This window comes from Sprattus sprattus (assembly GCF_963457725.1).
Source record: "Sprattus sprattus genome assembly, chromosome: 14".
NCBI classification, from domain to species: domain Eukaryota; kingdom Metazoa; phylum Chordata; class Actinopteri; order Clupeiformes; family Clupeidae; genus Sprattus; species Sprattus sprattus.
The window spans coordinates 8,982,148-9,007,833 of record NC_137912.1 but is presented as its reverse complement, the minus strand read 5'-3'; the positions used below and the strand labels follow the sequence as shown (position 1 = coordinate 9,007,833).

Below are 25,686 nucleotides of genomic sequence, written 5' to 3'. Positions count from 1 at the left end.
GTTTCATTACAAACGTAAATGGGTCAAGAATGAGAATAGAATGTGAAAGGTTGCCAAAACCTGAATTGCTTTCTGGGCAAAACATCTTTCGAGACAACTCAGATTCTCCTGCCTATGACGGTAAAGATAACAATGTCTTTAGGACTGAAGTGCATAATCATATTGAGGGAACTCAATTTCTATGGTGAGGACACTCTGTCCTGAGGAAGAAAGCCAGATTTAATTATGTGTTTACACACACACACACACACGCAGAGAGAGACAACTACTTATTTAGATTCCAAGAGGAAAACATTCAGTGCAAGAGAGCGATAATCTTGATTTAATGGTACATGGCTTTCAGTGTGATCAAACCCTGTACTTCCTGCTGACCAGAATTAAGTGAGCGGACAGGAGAGCACCATCTAGTGGCTTCTAGAGGTACATGCTGGTTTATCCTTCAGAGAGCTAGAACCATTACCATATCCAAGAAGGGTTTAGAGAAAACCCTGATGCATTTGTTTACGTGGCTCTCAAGACAGGATTAATACGTTATAAAGATAAGATCATTGTAATGTAAAAAATGACACAGAATGTTTACAATGTACAAGTTTATTTTTATTGAACTCTTCAGTGGTTGGTAGTCACAGCACAGCTTGCATGTATGAAGCCACACGCCTATTTTACAAGATAAATGGGATACTTAAAAAGGGGAGGAAAACAACAAACTAAACCAAAAGAGGAGACAGCTGACAGTCCAACTACAGCGACTTGTGTTCTGCACTACAGTATTTCATTTTATCTTAAAAGGCCACTGAAAAAAAGCATAAAAACATGTTTACCATTGCATGGACTTGAATTCGACATGGTGGCAAGTTCGCTACGAACCGGACAAGACTCCTCACATGGCATTGACAGTGCATGTAGACATCTGTGGAACAGGACTGGGTTAGTGATAACCTAAGGGGTTTTTCATTTCGTCTCAAGTGGAAAAACAAACAAACAAACAAACAACAAAAACACCTCTGCTAATACTACAGGTTAAAAAAAAAGAGAAAAACAAAATGGGGAAAGGGGATGAACACTCTTCCAAGGATACTAAATACAAATGTGCGAAATGTAGTGAAGCAATTATATTATTATTATTATTCTCATCTCACAATGTTTGTGGAACACTTTTTAAAAATTAAGGAGAAAAAAAATGCACTGAACTCTGTAGCTGAAACCTTGTTGAAGGGAGCAGCTCTACAGCCATTCAATGTCTTTAGACTATAAAAGATGAGGAAGGAAGAAAGGAAAAAATAAAAAGGAAGGAAGCCAAGAAAGGAAGGAGTAGTTTTAAAACACACTTTTTTTGTCCTCTGGAATTTGTATATTTTTAATAGTAACAGACGGGAACCATAAATGCATGCCATGTGTTGGTCAAACAATACATACAGGTATATACAGTTTCACTCAGTACCTGCTAAAAACAGTGAGGATTTAAGAGTATAAAGCAAGGACTACACTACAAACTTAAAAAGAGAGAGAGAAAAAAAAAATTGGAGAGGGTGTGTGTGTGTGGGGGGGGCTTTACTAGTGATGGACTCGTCATTAAAGCATTTTTTAATAAGAAAGAAATGCATATTGCACATACAGTGAAAGCTTAAATTCCACCAGGTCCACCTGTTTCAATAAAGCGATAACTCTGTTTCCCTCCTTGAGGAAGATACAGACAAAATGGTATAACCAGGGGCATGGGGAAATAGACGTGTGCGTGTGTGTGTGTGTGTGTGTGTGTACAGAAGCAGAGGGGGAATGGTGGAAGGTCAGAGCCTTCAGACCTTTGAGGAGCTGTGTGGGAGGGCAAGAGTGGCACTTTGGACAGAGGGGCCATGTGTAGGGAACACACACACAACGGACACACACACACACACACACACACAACGGACACACACACACACACATACACACACACACACAGGGACCTGCGCGATGCACGAAACCCCTAACACACATAGACATCGGATGGGGAGGGGAAGGCAAGAAAGGGGTAGCATCAAAGAAAAAAAAATACAGAATGAAAAGAAGAAAGACCAAAAGAAAATTCTGTGGCGCAAAAAAAAAAAAAAAAAAGATTAGGTGGTGAATATAACTGTTCTTCTGTGACATCCCAAGAGATCAAAGCGAAGTGTTTTTCATTGTCTTCCTTCTTTCATTTATATACAACTAAGGCTTATTGGTTAAATAGCTTTTCGAGGCGTTCCCTGCCCACTAGGTTTTTCATTTTCATTATCGTTTTCGTTTCTTCTCATTCTCCATGCTGTCCACACCGCCGCCCGCTCACTCGCTCGCTCGCTGTAAACTCAGTGGTTGTCTAGGGGCAGCGGTGTAAAGAAACATTATATTTATATACGAACAATCTAACGGGGAACTTGTGAGGGGATGGGGTGAGTGTTGCAGTGGACGAGTGAGGAAAGGGAAGGGTGGGGAGGGGGTGCGAGTAAAAGATACAAAACAAAGGAGAGATAGAGAAAAAAAGAAAGGAAATCAAAACTAAAACTGGATAAAAAAAAGAAAAGAAAAAAAAAGGAAGGGACTGATCAGGAGAGAAGGAGCCTTCTTGTCACTCATGTCTGTTTGCAATTAACATCTAGATGTGCAATACCATTAGTTTGCTGCCGTGGGTGGGGGGCACAGACACAGAGGGAGGGGGGCAGCGGGTGAATGGGGGGGGGTGGGGGGGTGAGGGGGATGTAAGGTTCTGTTCTATTTGGAAAGCTTGCTAATAACTCGAATCAGGGCTCCGTTTTCATCCTTTAGTCTCTGGTTATCTGCTTTCAAGTCTGGTAGCATCTGAAAAACAAAACAGACAGAGAGAAAGAGAGAGAGGGAGGGAGGGAGGGAGGGGGAGAGAGAAAGAGAGAGAGATACTGTTAGTACATTGTCTTGACACCATGGTCATGAGGGAGAGCCTATTGAAACGCAGCTCTGGTGCAGGTTAATTGCACGGCCTGTGTTGTCCATTGATAAAAACCACAACGCAAGGCTTGTCCTTTGTAACGGGTCTCTCTTTCTCTCTCACACGGCACGTTGAGTGCAGCAACGACCAAAAGAGAGACAGAGAGAGAGAGAGTGCGTGTACACTGCAGTCCAAAACACAAAACCAAAGCAAAAACCACAGAGGGGGAAAAAGAAAATCAAAAACTCCGCCAAACAGCCATGCACACAGAGAGCGAGGGAGCCAGAGAGAGAGAGAGAGAGAGAGAGGGAGAGAGAGAGAGAGAGAAAGAGGGAGCCAGAGAGAGAGATGGAGAGATAGAGGGAGAGAAAGAGAGAGGAAGAGAGAGAAAGAGAGAGAGATGAGAAGTCACGACATGGGCAAACTTCCGTGGAACCAACAGGGCTTCTTTTGTCCGTTAAGAGCAACCATCTACAAGCACTACACTAACCAGAACCAAAATAACAGAACGAATAGCTAAAGGATCGGGTCAAATGCCACTTCGGTTGCTATCTGCTACTGCAAAGCGGGGCCTGATAACATTGACAAAGAAGAGTGGGAGTTCACCGAATGCTGCGGAAAAAAATCACAAAGACAGGACTTAATACACAATTTTATCGCCTGCATCAGTACAGTCCAATCCAGGCGATGGTAAAAAAAAGGCTCCACGGAATGGATTCTATGGGTGTTTGACTGGAAGGCACCGAACTTAGCTGCAACCATCCGATTAGAACCTCCAAACCTTCTATCTTTTCCATTTAGATGTGTTGGTGTGAATCCGACCAGTAAAAACCAATTGTGCAGAATCTCTGACACGTTCCATAATAAACTAAAATCGTCCGAAATTCCGGTCGTCATTCTGGGCCATTCCTCATCATTATTTACCATTTACCAGAGGAGCAGAGTGTCTCACTGCTCACCAGATGTAGTTTATTGTGTCTGCAGTAGTGTTATTGACTGGAAAAACATACAATGGCGAGGCACTGAGGATTTGAGCAGGCTGAAAAACTGCGGCTTCATGGGACATATTTATGACGAGCTCCTCTGAGGAATTTTGGCTAATTCATGGAGACGATATTTCACTTTCCAAGCCATCAATGGGTGTTAATTACATTCCTTCGCTTTCCCCCGGGGAATATCTTTAAGTTGTGCTATGCAGTCACCATGCAATAGATCGGTCACAGGCAGTAACACACAGGCCAGACTTAGGTTTATCAAAAGGGGAGACAGGTAGGGTCTGGAGGACTGGTTGTACAATCTGGTCTCAGAAAGAGTCAAAGTGTGTGTGGAGGGGCGTGTGTGGGAAGGCAAGGAACGCAAAACATCTCTCTGTGGGCTCAAAAACCACAAAAGCCACATCATGCAGAGAAGCCAGAACAAGCCAAACCAATGCAACTGCAACCAGTGGGAGGGGCCTCTGAACACCACACACCAGAGGGGAGGGGCTTGAGAGGAGAGAGGGAGGGGTCGGGGTGGGGCTGATAAATAATGAAAGAAACTTGGAGTGTGATTCATTACTGAAAAAAATACTGATTTCTTTTGTTGTTGTAGTAGGAATAATCATTGACATTACTATGCCTTTGCCAATGAGAATTGGTCACGAACGGCCAAGAAAATATGCTCAACCTATTTAAAAAGTCACACACAATAATTTGATATGCTTTAGCTTTCGATATTTTTGAGTAATGACCACACCTTATTCAGAGTGGGGGTTGGGCAAGACTACCCCGGTCAACACTCTTGTGTAGGAGAGGGGAAATCCAGTTGGTGGGGGTGGGGGGTGGGTAGAGGGGTTAGGGTTAAAGGAAGGGGTTGGCTCAGAGGCTGAGGAAGGAAGAAAGGGGGTGCACCTGCCTGTCTAGGGGTGTGGGGCGGAGCACAAATGGAGCATGACAAAGGGGGTGATGGACAAGAGGGTGGAGAGTGCGGGCAGGTGGTGGCTGTTGTTGTTGTTGCTGTCGATGTTGTTGTTGTTGTTGTTGTTTGGGGACCAAAGGGAGGTGCGTGGGTGGGGGAGGGGGGTAGTTTGGCAGGGCTGGGCGCGTGGCACGATGGTGCCTACAGGTCCACTGCCGGCAGCGAGCTGCAGGTGGTGGTGACAGCGGCGGAGAGCTTTGCCACAACGCGCGCCAGGGCGCGGTTCTCCGCCTGCAGCCGCTCGTTATGCTGCCTCAGGGCCTGAACCTGCTTTACCTGGTGGAGGTTCTGCAGGAAAACCACAACACAGGAGAAAGAGGGGGAGAGAGACAGAGAGGAGCAGCGATGGACAGGGGGAGAGAGGCAGGGAGGAGGGTGGATGGAGAGACATTAGTGGGGAGAATGGAGAAAGAACAAGAGACAAAGAAGTTAACAGGAAAAGAGTTGGAGAGAAAGGTGTTGGGAGATAGGGAGACAAAGTACAATGGGAGATTGAGGAGAGGGAAATTCGGAAATGTCAGATTTAGAGAATGACAGTTGGAATACAGAGAGATGAGAGTGAGAGTGGGATTAACAGAGAGTTGGGAGTGAGAGTGGGATTAACAAAGAGTTGGGAGTGAGAGTGGGATTTACAAAGAGTTGGGAACACAAAACAATGTGCAGACAAGAGATGGAGAGAGAAAAACAAACATGGGTTTGTTAACGGAAAAAAAACAGGAATAGGAATAGGAAAAAGGAACAGGGAGACAACAAAACAACAAACAAAACCAGGAAGACAAAACAGGAAAGGGAGATTGTTAAAAAATGAGGACAGGCTTGTGTAACAGTGGAAATGGCTCGAAGTTGAACACTACCATCAGAACTATCTAGCTATGTAAAAGAGCAACGTGAAAGAGGGGAGATTGCATCTCAGAATTGCTCAGCAAAGCAGGACACAGCAGATATGGAGCTATTGAACAACAGTTCCTGTAAATGTACAGCACTCGCTGATTCAGACATAATGGATTTTGTTTCAGGCTTCCTGAGACAGAACATCCAATCTGACACAGCTTCTCGGAAGCAAACGAGCGCCGTCAAGACGGGTAACTGTCGGAGTGCTTGAGAGTGCGCCCCATCATTGTGAAAACAATGGGACTTGCTCAGGTACAAGGGCACACTGTGCTCCAGGATGTTGAGTGCCACAATCTCAAAATATCACATTGGCATATACCCTCACACACACACACACACACACACAAATATGCATGTATATATGCACACACACACACATCGCTCTCACAACAAGGCTTACACTGACATTTTCAACAACAGAGCCGCATCAAATCTATAAAGCCTTTCAGCACTGTTTTACATTTTTTTTTTTTAGATAAGACACTTCACAGAGAGTCACCCATTACTACTTAGACATCAATCAATGCAATCAATGTACGTCACACTAACAGATCCCACATTTCCCCCCCACATACCATACACATTAGTTACGAAGGTATAAAAGCCCAACCCTTTTAAACTGATTATTCTAAATCATACATCATTACAACTACAACTGGTCTATACATCTTGGCATACATCCTAGATTATTCCCAACAGCAATGTGCCATCACAAATAGATACAAATCATTCCTGTCTAAACCATGGCTGTAGTAAGCACACACACACACACAGAGTGGTGCCTGGCTCATGATGTGTTATGTAAGCGCAGCAGGGTTTACCTTGAGTTCCTCCTCCATCTCAGATATCTTCCTTTCTAGAGCCCTTCTTTCCTACAGGGGTGGACACACACAAAGAGTGTTTACTAGAAAGCACTCACACACACACACACACACACACACACAGCACAGTGAATACGCCACACACACACACACACACACACACACACACACAGCACAGTGAATACGCCACACACACACACACACACAGCACAGTGAATACGCCACACACACACACACACACACACACACACACACACACACACAGCACAATGAATATGCCACACAGCGCACACACACACACACAGCATTCACACAGACTGCATCCATAGCCTTTCTAAAGCCTTCTGAGGGGCTGATGTGTTTACAATCATGACCATGAGGCGATGCCCATCCGATATATATATATATATATATTCAAATGGAGATCTGCAGACAAGGCTTTTTGGGGTGTCAACACAAATCGATTTACTACACATACGGTTAGATAGAGGTTAAGATCATGGCTGACTGGATGGATGCAGTTTGTGACATGTAATGAGTAGAGAACAGTAAGGGGTGGGTGATAGAGAGAATGAGCGAGGGATGTGAAGCTAAAAAAAAACAAGCAGGATGGTGAGGCACGGAACATAAAGCCAGAGGGTGGGAATGGAACAGGGGGAGTAATAAAAGTGTAAGTCGTTTCTGGGTATTTATGTACAAATCCCTCCAGAGGATCATATAGAATGGAATGTGTATGGAATGTGTATGGAATGACACATGGACGGCAAGAGAAGGGAACCAACAGGGGTTTTCGTTCATGCATGGCCGAGGGCGATGCATGGCTGCCTTGGTCCAGGGAGCCGAAGCCCAGTCTCGCCCAGGCAGACCTGTTATGTGAGGGCATGAATGAATGAATGTGATGGCTATGACCCTGGGAGGTGGCGTGGCTAGGCTAGGCTAGGCTAGGCTATGGCAGAAACGTCTTATTAGAGGGAGACAGCTTTTTCACAGCCTCAAAATGGATGACCTGGATGGAGGGCAAAATGGAGGCTAAATTAGCGGGAAAAGAGTGGTTACGACTCGGGGCTTGCGGAACTCCAGAAGGCGGAGGTGGTGGTGGAAACAATGTGACTCAAACAACACAAAAACATTACAGGTGTGCTTGATGATGTCCAAACAGCACATGCAGGAGAATAAACATGTTCATTTTTTTCCCTTCCCTCAGGGACAAACAAAAACAGCAAACCCCAGAAGCATTCTGTCCCGTCTCATTCGCTAACACACACAAACCAGGTCACTAACAGAGAGCGACAGTCAACAGTGGTGACCACACGTTGCCTAGGAGCTATATGACACACACACAGGTGGACAGAAGGGTGCTTGTGATTGGCTTGTACAGGAGAGAGGGGTGGAGTGGACCTATGCCACCCTCACCCCCGCCACCCGTCAGCTAGATGGGCATGTGTGAACAGCCAGGAGCGGAGCCAAATGAGCTGTAGGAACTTGGCTAAAAAAGGACCATACCACCCAGCTGATACTGAGGCCTGCTTGAACCCTTCAGACATAAATCAGTTGGAAGTGGATTATAATTTAGCTTTTGACTTAAAACAGACAACAAATCATCTCCTGTTTGTGTGAGAAGAATGCACACAGTAAAACTAACCTTTAGTGCTAATAGCATCATTTAACAGGTTAACATAATGTATATTTGAAACGGGTAAGATATATGAAAAAGCGTTAAGGAACTACTATAAACATTATTCGAATAAGAAGTGGAGCTGGAAGGAGCACTGGGTATGTTCATATCAACACTGATGAGATAAGAAAAAAAAAAAAAAAAAGAATCTTTACCCTTTTCTCCATCTCCAGCTGCGAGCGATCAGCAAAGCGTTCCTGCCTCTGCAACACAAATAGAGCCGTGACTGAAGTGGCATTGGCGGCGGGTATAAGCCCCTTTACTACAACACACATATTAAAACATACATACTACAACACACATACTACAACACACATACTACAACACACATACTACAACACACGCGTCAAAACATTTTGTTGTCGTTAGTTAAACCAGTGACTGCTGGATGTCACGATGGAACAAAAATAAAGGTTGGGGGGGGACTCCTGACAGAGAGAAAGTGTTTCCTGACCAGCACTGAGCAAAACCAGAGGCTAAACAGCACACACCTCTTATGCTGTTGCAGGACAATGTGACATCAGATAAAATGCAAACTCTCCTTTATTCATGGTCATTAAATTAGCCCGTCTCAGTCGAGTACAGTGCATTATAATACTGAGCTTGTCTAGCATAACATAACATGGCATAGCCCCCCTGATGCAGAAGCCATTGCTGACCTGTGTGGCCTTCTCGAGCTGTGTCTTCAAGTCTGCCAGCTCCAGGTCCGTGTCGCGTAACTGCGCTTTCAGCTTCTCGTTTTCTGCTAGGATCTGCTCGTAAAGCTTGGGGGAAACAGGAGAGAAGATTGTGAGCCTTAAGGGTTACGAACGGTGTCTTTGGCTTTTATGTTTGAGAGTTGGAGAATGAGGTGATAGACCCCAGACTGAAATACTAAAAGTATTACTACTACTAGTATACTACTACACTACATAGTGAAACAAAGATGATTGATATATGAATACACTCAAAGCAGCACAGTCGAACAAACACACACACAAACAAACAAACAAACAAAAAATCAAATGAAAACCAAGAAAAAACTTCAGGCAGTTCAGAGGAAAGTAGAAAGCCGAGTTAGCAGTACGGCTGATTCGGATGCAATGGAGTCATTAGTCGAGACTCGTCTCCGTCTCCTCACCTTCTTATAATCAGTGCTGTCGTCTCTATCCAGCCGGCTGGTGTACGGCCTCCGCCCTTCACCGTAGCCACGGCTCCCCAGGTGCTCGTAGCGGTCACTGGAGGAAGTGCTAGTCAGGCCGGAGTCGTTCCTTGGGTGGTGCAGAGAAAGCAACAGTCAGCGCACATCGTTATCGCCCCGCGGCAAAACAAATATTAGAACAGGAGGAAATACTGCAGGAGTTGGTTGATAGGCTTAAGACCTCTAGGTAAATAACAGAGATAAGAGAGAGAGAGAGAGAGAGAGAGAGAGAGAGAGAGAGAAAGAAAGAAAGAGAGAGAGAGAAAAAGGGAGAGAGAGAGAAAAAGGGAGAGAGAGAAGCATCACATACCTGGCCAGCCGGTCGCTCTGAAAGAGAGAGAAACAGAAGAGAGGACTTATCAGTAATGCCTTTACCTGCTGCTGAGAACACAACTCTGCATGACATTTTCAGAGCGCCTGTCTAGACAGCGAGCGCGTCTGGAATGCAGATTAATCAATCAGTGTAGGGAACGCTTCTCTTGTTTCTCCTCTCCCTCCTCGCGCACGCTGTTCTTGAGTCGTGCCCGAGTCGCGGTCGCACAGCGCCCAGCTCTCCGACGCCAATTTGGAGAGGCATCAGGAGAGAACTAAGAGGTGTAATGCAAGTAAACACGCCGCCGCCGTGGCAACTGGCCCTCAGGCTCCTCTCACTCTCTCCAGAGGGGTCCTCTCCAGCAGGCCGTGTGGACATTTAATTTGGACTGTGTTTGGCAGACGTCACGCTGTCAGCAACAGAAAGGTCCACACAGCGAGGGTGTGTGTGTGTGTGTGTGTGTGTGTGTGTGTGTGTGTGTGTGTGTGTGTGTGTGTGTGTGTGTGTGTGTGTGTGACACTGTTTGAGTGTTGAACAAAGAATAAACCAAAATGTGACATTCAATTAGCTTCATGAAGCTCACAGGAAAAATGCATTTGAGTCTGTCAGTCCCATAGAACCCCCTCCTTCACATCTCAAGTGGACAAACTCAAGTACTCTTAAGCCAAGTTTACACGGAGCTTAAGTTTAAACGAAACTAATACAGATAGCCCTATCGTTAAGACGAACACTCTTTATCCGCACACGGTATCTGCAACGATTCGAATCGGGGGTAGAAAGTGAGTAGATTTGAATCTGTACGGGGGCTGGTGTTCGTTCGTGTTAGTAGCTTCCAAGCCTGCGTAAGCCTTAGACCTGCTCTCTGTGCCCAGCCCTCAGCCGAGGCCATTCATCTCCAGCCAGAGGTCTGGAAGAGTGGGGTTAAAGATTAGGGGAAGTGCTGCTGACTGCCGGGCCTGCCACTCAGTTTCACCTCTGCCTATGTGGCATGACAGTTTCAAGATGGAAACTGCGGCACCTATATGAGCCATTCTGGAGCAGCAGCGCAGCAGTGGAGGTATAGGAGGTGAAGGGGTGGGGCTCACTCAGGGGGACAGGGCCTTTCAGGAAGTGACTTGTGGCGTTGAGGCGAGGGCTCTTCCTGGAGGGCTGAGTGAGTGTGTGATTGCCAGGAAGCTAACGCGCCGGCACTGGGCTGTGTGTCAGCACATCCGACAGCGGTCGGGAGCGCACAGAACGCTTTGACGGGAGGAAACGGGTGCTTTTTTTATTGACATAAAAGCTTTCAAGGGCTTAGAATAAAAACACCACCACAGAATGTGTGCACTGTGGCAGGTGGAGAGGTGAGATGGACAGATATACTTCCCTCTAATGTCAACATTCTCTGTTAACAACATCAGTCATTGTTAAAGGTGTCTGTTTAGTGCATGATGTGAACACAAAGCAACACATCATTCCACAAAGGACACAATCACACAGTCAACTGACTTATCAGAGAAGCCAGGATATTCTTGTTTTTGACTTTGACAAAATGACATTACATCACAAAATGAGCCACTCTTTGACATCAAGTCCTTGTTGTAAGAAACCTCGAACTTGACACTAAAAACATTCTCTGACGCACGTTTCAAAAGCCTGTCACACATTTGCAACACATCTCAACCCTTTGAAGTCAGAGAAACCAATGTGTAGCTTTGGATGTGCATCGGATCCTTTCTCCCCTTCCTTCCTGTAAAATCTACAAGGAGTTGCAAACAGGCAAACAGGCTGGGTCAATGATACTCTCCCTCTCTCCACTCCACTCCCCTCTCCCTCTCTCCACTCCACCACCCCGCCTCCCCTTAATCTATCTGTGAAGCTAATGATCCATTTCCTGTCCCAGACTGCACCCCTCCCAGACTCCAAAGCCCTGCGCTCCTCCGGCTGCTGCTGTTCTGATCAGGCTCCAGAAGGGCTTCCACTCTTTCCCCTCTTCAGGCCACTCCCTTCCTCTGTTAGCAGCGAGGCCAACCGCCTCGTCTCCCCTCGTTTGACACGAAAGCAACACTCATCAGCTGCGTTAAAACATGTCAGTTAATACAGATCATTTCAAATAAGTGTGCCAACCGCATCATCTCCCCTCGTTTGACACGACAGCAACACTCATCAGCTGCGTTAAAACATGTCAGTTAATACAGATCATTTCAAATAAGTGTGCCAACCGCATCATCTCCCCTCGTTTGACACGACAGCAACACTCATCAGCTGCGTTAAAACATGTCAGTTAATCCAGATCATTTCAAATAAGTGTGCTATACGTGTATGTCTTCTATGCGTGTATGTAGTATCAACAATATGTAGCGCCAATAGCGGTGTTGAGCAAATGAAAATTCCTAGAACTGAATCTCTGCAAGCATATACATTTGTACTTGAACCCCCAGCAAACCACTGAACAATTGGAAACGAAAAATCCCGATTAGCATTGTTTGGAAATCAATAACAGCTAATTGTGGTTTACTTGACTATAGGAGACCCATTGTCCAATAAGAGCACTTGAACTGTAGCCCTGCTGGATTTGTGGATGGGCAATTAGTAGCGTAGACAGACGCCTTCACTTACAGGCCCTTCTATTCGCTTGCTTACTGACCTGTGTCGGAGGCGGCTTTAGGCTTTTCAGAAATCACCCTGGCAACGGAACAATTACAGGAAGGTGGAAACGAGGGAAAACAAACTAGTGCGGGTCCAAAGTCAGCAGAAATGCCAGGAGTGTGTGTGTGTGTGTGTGTGTGTGTGTGTGTGTGTGTGTGTGTGTGTGTGTGTGTGTGCGTGTTTTTTTCTCCCACTTCATTTCTGTGTGTGCGTGTAGGTGGAAAGGCCAGAAGCAAAACTTTCCAAAATAGAACAAATATGAGAGCTTGGCCAACCGCGGGTCCTTGACCAAAGATGGTGAGACGGACAGTGCATGGACCATTTCCCCCACTTTGTACTCTGTCTCTCATCAGACTCGGCATTACACCTGGCTTACGCATAACTGACCTGATCTGAGAACAGTCCCACAGCACTAGAAAGGGTTACGACTACACTGGGAGGGGACTGCAGGGCTATCACAAAAACTGCGGAGAGGTGACGGATTACCTGTGGTTCGCCTTTAGTACTGCCCTCTTCCGAGTCCGACTGTTGATCTGGATCATTCTCATCGCTCTGAGGGAGAGATGGAGGGAGAGAGAGAGAGAGAGAGAGAGAGAGAGAGTGAGAGAGAGAGAGAGAGAGAGAGAGAGAGAGAGAGAAACGGAGGGAGAGACGGAGGGAGGGAGTGGAGGAGAGAGAGAGAGAGACAGAGGTAAAGCACTGAGACAGCTGAATCAATGCTGACACTAGCACTAGCAGTGGTCCTAATCTAAGCTGTAAAGAATGGCTCAGCGGCTCCTCTTGGTGTAGTAGGTGTGTGTAAACAGCATGTAGTTCCGTGTGTGTGTGTGACACATAATGCAAGTGTGTGTGTGTGTGTGTGTGGGGGGGGCTTACATCCTGAGTCCAGAAGGGGACCCCGGTGGAGCGCCTCTTCTCTCGGGGACGTCTGCGGTCACGTATGGAGCGCGGCTGGGACTTGTCCTCGCCCTCCTTCTCCTCCTCCTTCTTATCCGATTCTGAGCGAGAGAGAACAGGGAGGGAGGGTCTCCATTAGATTCATAGTCATCATCAGAGAGACATTATACAAGAGAAACTGTACACATCATGAGTTCCAGAGAGTCTTCTATCCCATAGATCATAGTGCTCACTCACACACACACACACACACACACACACACACACCCCCCCCCCCCCCCCCTCTGGCTAAACAATATCTTCATCAAGTTTCCTTTGAGTTACAAGTACAAGATTTGATCTATACACACACTCAACAATGTCAAATTTCTAGACTTGTGCTTTACACATGAAAAGGCTTCATCCTCATCTGCTGTCCATATGCGGTGAGGTTCATCCGAGTCAGACACTGACTCTCTCTCTCTCTCTCCGTCATCAGAAGAGGACATTGTTTATGAAACACAATTGCTGCTTTAATGCACCAAAAAGCACGCTGGCCCTCAGTGCAAACAAGAGCGGCCGCTCTCATGGAACACAAAGCTCACACTGTGTCCATCGCTCACACGTGAAGAATGAAGCCTTTCTATTCTTCTCAGATATTTTATGGGTTTATTCTACCAGAGGGGCAGGGGTGTGTGTGTGTGTGTGTGTGTGTGTGTATGTGTGTGTGTTGTTAATAAAGGGTCTCTCCATTCTAAGTATTCCATTGAAAGCAGTGAAATCCTCCTGCATTTCTAAGCCTTGGGGCAGCAGATCCCGTGTGAATTCAGAGTCTGGCAGACTTAGGCTGGGTGGCTTTCAGCTTAGTGTGTCTGGGCCCGCACGCTCACCTCGGGTAGAGAGTGTAAGGGACTGCACGTGTGTGTGAGAGAGAGAGTGGGTTTGTGTGTTTGTATGTGTGTATGTGTGTATGTGTGCTTGTGTGTATGTGTGCTTGTGTGTATGTGTGCTTGTGTGTATGTGTGTATGTGTTGTTACTTTTTCAGTGGCTCAGAGTGAGTTTGGGCTTTTTAAAGGAGTGGCAAAAAATGAGTGTGTTGGATTTATAACACAGGACAAACCAGAGCATCATTGTGAAACAGAATGTGGCATTAATCATTTTATCTCGATAACGTTGTTTTCATAAACGTTGGAAGCCATAATCGTAATTGCAATTTGATTAATTGCACAACCCTACCGCTGATGCTCTGAGAAAGCCAGAGAGAGAGTGTGTGTGTGTGTGTGTGTGTGTGTGTGTGTGTGTGTGTGTGTGTGTTTATCTGAGTGTGCGTGTAATGCATCTAGTCCTGTGTAATGCCACTGCTGCTTGGTGCCCTGTGACTGAACTCCACCATGTCTGACTAAGGGGCTTGTGTGATTCCTGTGATTGATCTTCTTCAGACCAGGAGGACAGGAGACAGGAGAGGACTGAACAGTTACAGTGTGTACACAGGGAACAACGAGCATACAAACCACTCCTCTTTCTCTCCGTCTCTCTTAAGCTTATCCACTGTTGGAAAGGAAGAACTGTGCCCATACACCTGTGTGTGTGTGTGTGTGTGTGTGTGTGTGTGGGGGGGGGGGGGGGGGGAGTTTGATGGCACACTGAAAAAGTTTGTTGACATACTCACTCAGAGGCACAGAAGTAGTAGCAGGTCTGTGAGTCTGTGTGTGTGTGGTTGCGTGTGTGCGTGTGTGTGTGTGTGTGTGTGTGTGTGTGTGTGTGTGTGTGTGTGTGTGTGTGTGTGTGTCACCTTTCTCAGTGTCGCGCGAGGAGCGGCTGTAAGAGGAGGTGATGCCGGTGAGGCTGTTGGGGCGGTTGAGGGCGCTGGAGGAGTAGAGCGAGCCGCCAGAGGAGGTGGTGGTGAGGGCCGTGCTGGAGGCCGAGGAGCTGGGCGTGGTGCTGGCCGCAGAGGAGGAGCTGGGCCGGTAGCGCTGATAGGTCTGATAGGAGAGAGAGAGAGAGAGAGAGCGCGAGATAGAGAGAGAGAAGGGGGGAGGTCAATGAAGGCAAAGCTCTCTAGATCTAGGAGGGGGGGGACATATCTATGGGACAACAGCATAGCAAATGCTAATAGCTCAATTGCGGAAGCCTCAAACAGATTCAGGATGTCGCTTTGCAAAACCCTAAAAAAAATCAGATAAAACTCAACTAGCAATGTAGTGATTGACCCCCAAACATCTTATCATTTACAGAGAGGATACTAGTCACCATTTATTAATCACTATTTATGTATTTATGTCTTTACTTATTTATACACAAAGGGACAGACATTCACATCTCTGCTCTTTGGCCTGCAAGAGCCATTTCTGGTATAATGGGCAAGATAGATGATCTGTCTTTTTAACATGCTGGCGCCATGGACACATACACATAGATAGCTCTCCATCACACACAAAGACAAACACCAACATACGCACACGCACGCGCATGCACACACACACACACACACACACCTCATCGTAGCTGCGGTAGCGTGATCTGTAGTCGTCCTCTTTAGTCTCCGTCTCCTTCTTCTCCTCTTGCTGCTTCTCCTTGTCCTGCTTCTCCTTCTCGTCCTTCTCGTCCTCGCGGCGCGAGCTGGGGCGGCTACGCCCGATGGTCTTCTCCGCTTCCTGAAGGTCTGTCAAGGTCACCCCCTAAAGCGCCGAAGGTCAACGATAAAGGTCAAACATTTTGAAAGCCAAATAACAGTGTTTTTAATGACACTGAAAGTGAGAGCTTTAACACCACAGTCATTAGTTATATTGAACATTTTATAGGCAATTATCAAGTCTAAATTGATCCATTAAAATATTCTGTTTTTAAAGGCACATCTGTGGGAAACAGGGACTGCTAATTACAGTCTGCTTGTAAACAGACATACCCCAATAAAAGCTAGAGCGGTGTTGAGAAAATGGCCCAAAGAGCACATATTACATTCTTTACCAGCACAATGGAGTGCTACTGACAATTAAGTTTAAGGTTAAATAATGTTATATCCATCATGTACTGCCTTGTAAACTGTGAGTTTGCATAGATGGGGGAGGTATCATTTTCAGTTACACCAATGCAGAACAATTAAAAGTTACTTCTTATGTTTGTACATATAGCATACTTTAAAGGCACCCAGTGCAACTTTCGAGGCTTAAAAATAAACATTCAATTTCTAGTCTTTTTTACACGTAGTAAGTTTCAATAACTCCATACCATTACATATCGACATTCAAGGAGCAAAGATGAGACGTCGTCGTGTGGTGAGAACTGATAGAAAATCGATAACAACAACAATCGCCGCCATTTTCTTTATTTTTTGTAACCTACAATAAATACAGCAGGATTCCAGTCAATGGAAAAATGGCCTCTCCCCACCGGCGATTGTTGTTGTTTACGATTTTCTATCAGTTCTCACCATACAACGACGTCTCACATTTGCTCCTTGAATGATGATATGTAATGGTATGGAGTAATTGAAACTTACTACGTGTAAAACAGACTAGAAATTGAATGTTTATTTTTCATTGAATGTTTACATAAAGTTGCACTGGGTGCCTTTAAGTCGTCTGACTTGTTTAACTAGTGTCCTTCTTGACCTATGTATAGGATACACCAACTGGAAAAGCCGCAGTTGAGGTGTCATATGAGCTGCCTTTTTGCTCATCAGATAAAGGTGTGGATCAGGACAGGACTTGCCTGGGTGGATCTTCTGGACTGTCTGGCCTGTCTGGAACGGGCCTTCCTCTGGGACTCGGACTCTTCATCCCGGACAGGAGTGAGGTATGATCTGTGCACACACAAACAATAAAAACACACACACACACACACACATTTATTCAACGGCACTCGAAAAGGGCAAGGTTGAACCTGTTCCTAAGCCAACAGAAGTGCTAGGGAGTAAACATAAAGGCCTGTGGTTAGGAGCCTCTGGAAGCAGACACTGCGCTGAGGAGGTTAATAAACCCTCCATTCAGACGTCTCCGGGGTTGTTCTCCAGTTTGTCAGCGGTGATGGAGTGAGTATATTTACAGAGCATTTACATAGAGTTCAGCTGGAGCAGTTATCCAAAGCAGCCTCGGGAAGATAAGAACAGCACATACAAAGCAGGCCTGGTGGCCATGGAGAGCCATTCAACACGGGGTCATCTTCAGGGCAAGAGCATGGCCAAAAAAAAAAATATATATACACATAGTAGCCTCTCGTTCCTGAGCCAGTTACCGTAAGCACATTTAGTGCTTCAGTTTCACATTACACACAAAAAAAGATCCAATATAGTCTAGAGTCATGACTCAAAGAGAGACTGGATACAGAAGCTCCTAAAATAGCGTGCACCCCCCCTTTCTTAAAAAGAGTCGTCTTCTCTCCTGGAGCAAAAATATGAACTCCTTCATGATGGCTGGCCTGGTGTTGCCTCCCTGGCCTTGAGAAAATGTGCTTATTCCGTGGAGAGCGACCTTATAAGGAGAGATCTGTGAGGCAGAGAAAATCCGGCCCCAGCAGGTGGTTCTTCTCTCCAGGCTGGAGGCCGGAGGCCTGAGCTAGAGGAACCGGCTCCACCTGCTCCGGTCAGGCAGGCAGGCAAGGCAGTTTAAACACACACACACACACGGAGCAAACAACCCACCCATGTCATGGTATAGCAAACAGCTTTATCTATAATAAATATGTACTTGTGTGTATGTGTATTTGTGTGTGTGTGTGTGTGTGGCAAGTCAGTCTATGTCAAAACTGTAGGATAATGTATGTCCTGGCAACTTATACTTCACTGTGTGTGCGCGTGTGTGTGTGTGTGTGTGTGTGTGTGTGTGTGTGTGAACCCTTGTTTGAGTGTGTGTGCACACAGCATTGACATCATGTATCATGATTGAGCAGGCCGATTATGTTCACTGCAAGACTGAACAAGTATTTCAGCTTAGAGAAACACATCAATACATTAGTTTTGCAGTCTGGGGCTCTGTGTCTCTAAGGGTCTGAGCATCCAATCCGTCTTCAATATATGTGCGTCTGTGTGTGTGTGCGTCTGTGTGTGTGCCTCTGTGTGTGTGTGCGTCTGTGTGTGTGTGCGTCTGTGTGTGTGTGCGTCTGTGTGTGTGTGCGTCTGTGTGTGTGTGCGTCTGTGTGTGTGTGCGTCTGTGTGTGTGTGTGTGTGCGTCTGTGTGCGTCTGTGTGCGTCTGTGTGTGTCTGTGTGTGTGTGTGCGTCTGTGAGTGTGTGCGTCTGTGTGTGTGTGTGTGTGTGTGTGTGTGTGTGTGTGCGTCTGTGTGTGTGTGTGCGCGCGTCTGTGTGTGTGTGTGTGTCGTCTGTGCGTCTGTGTGTACTGGTTCGTGGCTGACCTGCGTCGCTCTCGGCTTTCCGTGCCCAGGAGAGTGCCAGTAGTGGTGGATGCAGTGTTCATAGTGGGGATGACAGCGGCCGACTCCCTCTCCTTATCCTTGTCCTTCTCCGCACTCTCCTCCGACCAGTACCTGTGCGCATTTGGGAAAACAATTCCACGTTTTGAAAAGTCTGCCTCTTGAGGAAAACACAATACACAAACAGCACACTCACTAGTGACACACCAACACATACACCATCTTCTGACACGAGCTCAAGTTAAGATCCAACCTGGGTAAGCTTATTCACTTATTGCAGTATAATTCAGTACAAAACCACAAACTATCCTGTTGTGACCAATTCACAGTGATGGAGTCTGGAGTGCACTGTGCACTACTGTACTACAACAGCAGCAGTATACTCAAAAGTAATCTACGAGAGCCGAGTACTAGTCGCAGGTTTAAGCACCAGCCTGTCCCACTACAGCAGCCCAGTACACTCACTCTAACCTCACTGCTGATGGTGGGCATGGCAACCTTAGGATTCCAGGTGTGAATAGAAATGTAAAGGATGCTCTATATCCTTGAGAGCCCTTTTTAATGGTTTTGTAAAACTGCTCAGCTCCATCTGGCAGTAACACAAATGATGGGATGAACACAACAATTAACCATCTTGTGCATTTCTGACCATGCTGACCACTTCTTGCCCACATAGATACAAGCATTAGGGCTGAACTGAACCATGCCTGAAGTCCCCCCTTCACTTATGATGTATCTGAATGTAAATGAACAGAACCCTGCACTACTGTTGAGTCAGGTCATGGGGACCCGTCATGGCGGCTCTCCCGAGATGCCGCTGGCGTACCTGCTGGTGAGGCTAATGGAGCTGGCATACCAGCGGTACAGGAGGTGGAGAAGTTGTTTTGTAATCACAAGGTTGCTAGTTCTATTCCCTGTCGAAGCGTCCTTGAGCAAGACACTGAACCCCAAATTGCTCCTGATGTGCAGTGTGCCATCAATGTCAATGTTAAAAAAAAAATTGTATACATCCTTCTAAGTCGCTTTGGATAAAAGCATCTGCTAAATGACTAAATGTTAATACCTGCTGGTGAGGCTGGTGGAGCTGGGGCGGCTGGAGGTGGAGGAGGAACCGGATCCCAGGCTGGACAGCAGGCTGCGGTGGCCTGTGGGGGAGGTGATGCTGGAGCTGCCGCTCAAGGTGGAGGAGGGGGTGGTGGTGGTGGTGGTGTTTGAGGAGCCGGTGGTGGAGGAGGTGGTGGTGGTCAAGGAGGAGTCCTCGTTCCTCCGGCCGAACGAACCGCTACGCATAAACGGGACGCAGACACATACAGGAGTTAAGTCAGGAGGAGGAGGAGGGAGATGGAGAAGCAGTGAAGGAGTAAGAGGAGGAGAGAAAAAGAGAGAGAAGAAAAAAAAAAACTCCCATGAGTGATGAGCAGTTAGTGAGAGAGGGTGAGAGAGAAAGAAGAGAGAGAGAGGGGGGGTGAGAGAGAGAAAGAAGAGAGAACCATCCCAAGGAAAAGATAACCCTTTCAGCTTCTTTTCTTTCAATTCCCAACTATTATAATGAATGAAATGACCCATCAAGGCAAGCCAAACAAACCCCCATATTAATGCATTAGAAATCAGCCAGACCCCCACCCCCCACCCCTCCACCCTCCACCCCTCCACCCTCCACCCTCCACCCTCCCAACCCAGGGGTCAGTGAGAATCAGAGGGGCAGTCAGAGAGACAGATGGCATGAGGTGTGTCAGTAGGCGGCAGTGGCCGGCTGGTGGTAGTGTTTCTGAAGGTGGGTGCCGGCTCGGGAGTCACTCGAGTCGAGCCGAGTTGAGTTGAGGAGGGAAGGGAAGGGAGGAGCAGGAGCAGGAGCAGGAGCAGGAGTGTTGGAGAGCGGCGGGGGGGGGTTAAAGGTTTGGGGGAGATGGGTTCTTGAGTTCTGTGGTACCTTCGGTGAATGCTGTAAGACTGGTAGTAGGACGAGGGCTGCCAGGGTTTAGTGTTACAGGTGTTAGGGTCCAGGCTGGAGGCCGAGGGGGACTTGGCCGGCACGTCCCGCGTGCTGCCGCTCCGGCCCAGCGCTAGCGTGTGGGACGTGCTGGCGTGCAGGAGGCAGGAGGCAGGGGAGGAGGGGTGGGGGGGGAGTGGGCAAGAGAGGCGCGTTAGCTGGAGAGCACACACACTCACACACTCACACAAGCACATATATATATATATATATGTGCACATATATATCACAGAAATAAAAGACATACACGCAAAAGTACATGTGGCCTACATTCACACTCATACACACCAGCATTCCTGCACACATAATCAAATAATATCACACTGCAGTAGCACTCACACATATTAGCAAATAAAACCAAATCACAGGGGAACGAAACAAAAAAACAACTAAAGCTCTGCCGCAGTTGTGCCCGTCTTAGTGACCTCAATCTTTGGGCCAATCAGAACATTTAGGATCCCTTACGCAGCATGGTTACCACACCTAGAGGATCATTGGTGATAAGATATCTTATCCTACTGCAGATGAGGACCAGGCAGGACAACTGCGGCCACTAGCAGGGCTCTGCTGTGAGCAAGGGGTGGGTAAGGCATGGGACTCACCTGACTAGCTGCACATTAAGCACATACATGCACAGTACTAACAGTACTACATTAGCCATAAACAACACAATAACTGTGTATCTATAAAACACTATCTATGAGAGGAGTGAGGTTTGATGGGGGTGCATGATGTCTAATACTCAGATTATTATTATTATTATTATTATTATAATTATTACGGTGCATGAGCTTGCTAGTGTTATTGGTTCCTGCTAGCCCTGAGCTAGCCTGCGACGGTGAGGATGGTTATGGAGAGGATAGAACTCCAGAGCCCTCGGAGCGGACGCTTGTTTAAAGGGGATGCAATACTATAGGGGCAACTGGAAGCTGGGAAAGTACAGGATCACAAGCTTTCTTAAAGGGAAGGTCAGTGTAAGAGTAAGCACTGGCAGGCACCTTCAGATGCTCATTAATGTTAAAGAACAGACACTTCTGGGGTATGGGTAATGACATGCTCTTAATGGAGAGTCTGAGGTTAACAAATACCGGGGTTCTCTTAAAAGGACATTTTGAAACGAGCAGATAACTAAGGCTCTCTTAAAAGGGGAGGTTACGGTGAACAGAGCCCAAGGTTTTCTTAAAGGGGAGGCTGAAACGAGGACAACGTCAACAGGGCTCTCTCTCTCTCTCCGCGGAGAGGGTGCCGAGGGCTAACCTGCGCTGATAGCTGGAGGTTCTGTTCGGGGCAGTGGTTCCTTCACTGTTCTTCAGGTCATCGTCCCAGCGTCTCCTGGTGTAGGAGCCGCTGCGTACCAAACTAGCGGCAGAGTCCCTGGGAAACCAGAACCTCACAATAGCACCCGGTGCGCTCCACACAGTTTCCAGACACATCATACTTTCACAAGTGCCTGGCGGCTAAAATAAAACTCAAATACCGCTCAGTCGTAATGTGCTAATTATTGCACTCATTTGCATAAATGACTCATAAAACTGATGACTAATAAAAATCACTCATGAAAATATGCTACCAACTGCTATTAACTTAACTACCTACAACATTTCTTTGTTTGTATACGGTGTTCATACAGGGTGCACAACTCATACAGAATTTACATACATCTCTATTGGCTAATTCTATTGATTATTAAAGTAGTAAGTTACCTAAAATATCAATGTCTGGGTTTATTTTATTCCTTGCTGATGCTATCTGTTAATTATGCTATATTTGTACTTTTATTTAGATTCTAGAATGTTTGCCGTGTACGTGTACTATCGTAATGGCGGTTACGTTGAATCTGATCTACTCTTGAAATGAGTAGTCAACAGCTCATGTCACATGCTAACAGGGTGTGACAGTGTAACACTGGGAGACAGTGTAGCGGCTGCATAAGCCCACAAACACACACATAAACACACACAGCATGCAGAGTGCTTTGGGCGCCTGTGTGTGCAGTCACACACAGCAGTGAGCAGCAGGAGGTGCTCAAGTGGTCAGGGCAGGGCAGTGACTGTCCTACCCGCCACTGCCCTCTCTGGCTCTCTGGCTCTCTGGCTCTCTGGCTCTCTGGCTCTCTGGCTCTCTGGCTCTCTGGCTCTCTGGCTCTCTGGCTCTCTGGCTCTCTGGCTCTCTGGCTCTCTGGCTCTCTGGCTCTCTGGCTCTCTGGCTCTCTGGCTCTCTGGCTCTCTGGCTCTCTGGCTCTCTGGCTCTCTTCATCTTTCTCTCTAGCTCTCTTCGTCCGTCTCTCTATCACCTGTTCTCCTTCTCGTCGATGTCGGACGTGCTGGCCAGCCTCCTGGGGATGGTGGGAGCCACGTATGCCAGGCGGGTCTTCTCCTTCTCCTGTGGGACGGGGGGGGCAATGACGCTCACATATTTCACAAAGGTAATTCATTGTTTACTATTAATAATGCATCATTGATTGTTTATTATCCAAGCAAGTTTTGTTCATACTTGTTGTTGTTACTGTCTATTCCCACAGTTTATATGAACATAAAAACCAAAATAAATCTCTTTCCTGATATTCCTTTAACCGACCTAGCCATGACCTTGCAAATGACCTTTTGACCTCTCCCCTTTGAACCCGGCCCCACCCTGTAGCTGCGGTGGACTGACCTTCTCTTTGTCCTTGTTGTCCAGCGAGGAGGACAGGCGTGGGCTTGAGGCAGAGCGCATCACGCCTGGCCGTGTCCTTCTCCTTCTGGGCCTCCTTGGTGGCGGTGATCTCGGCCAGGGCGCCGTAGCTGCCCGTCTTACGCAAGCCCATGCGCCACGAGAGACGGCGACTCGTCCTTGCCGTCGTCCTTAGGCGAGGTTTTGCCGCCGGACAAGGCGAGCTGCAGTGGAGGGACGGGGGGAGAGGGACAAGGGAGAGGGGAAGGTGGGGGTGGAGGGAGAGGGGAAGGAGGGGGTGGAGGTGGAGGGAGAGGTGGAAGGTGGGGTGGAGGAGAGGGGTAGGTGGAGGGGGGGGGGGGTTTAGGGGTCAGAGAAGGAGGAAGGAAGACAAACACGTATCAGAATCCAAACAGAGCAACTGCGAAGATGAGGATGAAGGTGACGATGACGGAACACACTTTTGTGATGATTACTGGGAGTGAAGTTGGAGGGCGGGTGGGCCAGGATGGGGGACAGAGGGAGGGGGTATATTTGGGGAGGCGAAGCGGGGGGATATTCTCTCTGGCTCCCGGAGTCACAGGAGAGCCAGAGAGGGACGACTCCCCAGCACTCATCACACACAGCACACACAGCACACAGTAGCAGAGCGGGACAGCAGGGGGAAACGGGGCGAGACGGGGCCCCACCGTCGTGAGAGGGGGTTTGGGATCACAAGCATGCTCTGGACTCAGGTGAACATATCTGTCAATGACGTCTGCACAAAGGTGTAAGGGTGCAAACGCTCTCAGAGCTCATCTAGTCTCGTCTCCGTTCTCGTAAAAACACGGTCCCCAACCCGTCCTCTGATGTGTAAATGGACAGTGGGCCAAAAACTGCTTAGGCAAATACAGATATTAGTATTTGTTAATTCGGGTCAGATGTTTATGGATGCGATTCCCTATCCCACAAAACGTCAGCAGGCTCCCCACTCAACACCAACAGCAGTGAGGTCACACACACACACACACACACACACACAACAGTGATGGGTGAGGGGGAGCAGGTGGCTCACAGTAGCATCGACAGCAAAAAGCAGTACAGACCACAACAGACAATGCAAACACTGAGGCACAGTGCACCAATCAAAAACCCATGCGGAAAACACACCCACTTATGGGGATAGAGAGGTGGGGTGGGGCGGGGCAGGGGTTAGTGTTGTCTGGACTTTTTGGCAGAGACAGTAAGACTGGTCGTCACTGAGGAGTTATGATAAAAAAAAATGATAAAATAAAATAAATTACAAAATAATAATTAAAATTACGGACGTTGAAGGCACAGGGGCTTTTATTAGGGGGTACGGGGGTAGTGGTGGTAAGAGAGGGGGGGCAGGGGGTAACATCTCTGGAACACACTGATGCCTCACCATAGCTTTTTTGGCACAAGAGAAATGCCAGTTTTGCGCAAGCCTTGACGCCACAATGCAGGACAGCCTGCTCCGTCACAGGTGTGAGGGGAGTATTAAACTCAGACTTTAAGCCAACCCAAGACAAGAGCAACCGTGAGAGAAGGGTGCAGAGTTGGACAGAGAGAGACAGATGAGAGGAGAGAGGAGAGAGAGTGAGAGGAGAGAGAGAGAGAGAGAGAGAGAGAGTGAGAGAGAGAGAGACAGAGACATAGAGAGACAGAGAGAGAGACCAGAGAGAGAGACAGAGAGATTAGACAGAAAGAGAGCGACAGAAAGAGAGAGACAGAAAGAGAGAGACAGAAAGAGAGAGGAGCAGAGAGAGAGTGACAGAGAGAGAGACAGAGCAGTTGGTGAAAAGAGAGAGATAAAGAGAAATGAGCGAAATAAAGAAGCATCAGCAACAGACACTTGATGGGTCAAACAGCAAAATTAGGGAAGATAGAGCACAACACAGACTGATGAAAAAGGAAAAAAGAGAAATAAAAACAGAAAAACAGGACTGCAAGTGGGAAAAAAAAGAGAACTATGAAGGAGTGGGAGGAAGAGAGGACATGTATGCCTCAAAACACAACACTCTTGTTTTTTCCCCCAGCTGCTCATTGTCCATCTTAATTTAACAGAGTTTAGCGTAAGCCCACATGGCGGCACTAGAATAGCCATGAGAAGATAGAGCATTGTGCCGTGTTTGTGCATGAGGCAATAGCAACACCAAAAAGGGCAAGAAGGCTTTTCCTCAAGGGCAAAAGAGGAGGAAACATGGGATTTCTCTGTGACACATAGCAGATCTACTGAGGGGTAACCCTCCTGTCGGTACACTTTACGAAACCATCCTGTTTCATCGGGACGGAGGTGCTGAGGAAAGGACATCATTTGTGTGTGTGAGTGGGACATGGGCGTAGGGGGGGGGGGGGGGGGTTCCACGTCAGCCGAGCTCTCAGTATGGCACCATTAAATGAGCCACTCGAAGAACC

General features: G+C 47.2%; 1 protein-coding gene across 1 annotated transcript in view; it reads right to left on the bottom strand.

Annotated features, from left to right (window-relative positions):
- Positions 1 to 628: 628 nt before the first annotated feature.
- Positions 629 to 25,686, bottom strand: part of ppp1r12a (protein phosphatase 1, regulatory subunit 12A) — a 69,735-nt gene continuing 44,677 nt past the window's right edge. Inside the window, 17 exon segments of the mRNA XM_080851316.1 lie at positions 629 to 2,814; positions 6,589 to 6,639; positions 8,419 to 8,466; positions 8,923 to 9,027; positions 9,384 to 9,513; positions 9,754 to 9,770; positions 12,871 to 12,936; positions 13,261 to 13,382; positions 15,054 to 15,243; positions 15,757 to 15,939; positions 16,973 to 17,063; positions 18,609 to 18,740; positions 19,690 to 19,908; positions 22,910 to 22,998; positions 23,272 to 23,337; positions 23,339 to 23,431; positions 23,433 to 23,492. Of these exon segments, the coding sequence (XP_080707442.1) occupies positions 2,728 to 2,814; positions 6,589 to 6,639; positions 8,419 to 8,466; positions 8,923 to 9,027; positions 9,384 to 9,513; positions 9,754 to 9,770; positions 12,871 to 12,936; positions 13,261 to 13,382; positions 15,054 to 15,243; positions 15,757 to 15,939; positions 16,973 to 17,063; positions 18,609 to 18,740; positions 19,690 to 19,908; positions 22,910 to 22,998; positions 23,272 to 23,337; positions 23,339 to 23,431; positions 23,433 to 23,492 (1,749 nt within the window). The 3' untranslated portion in view covers positions 629 to 2,727.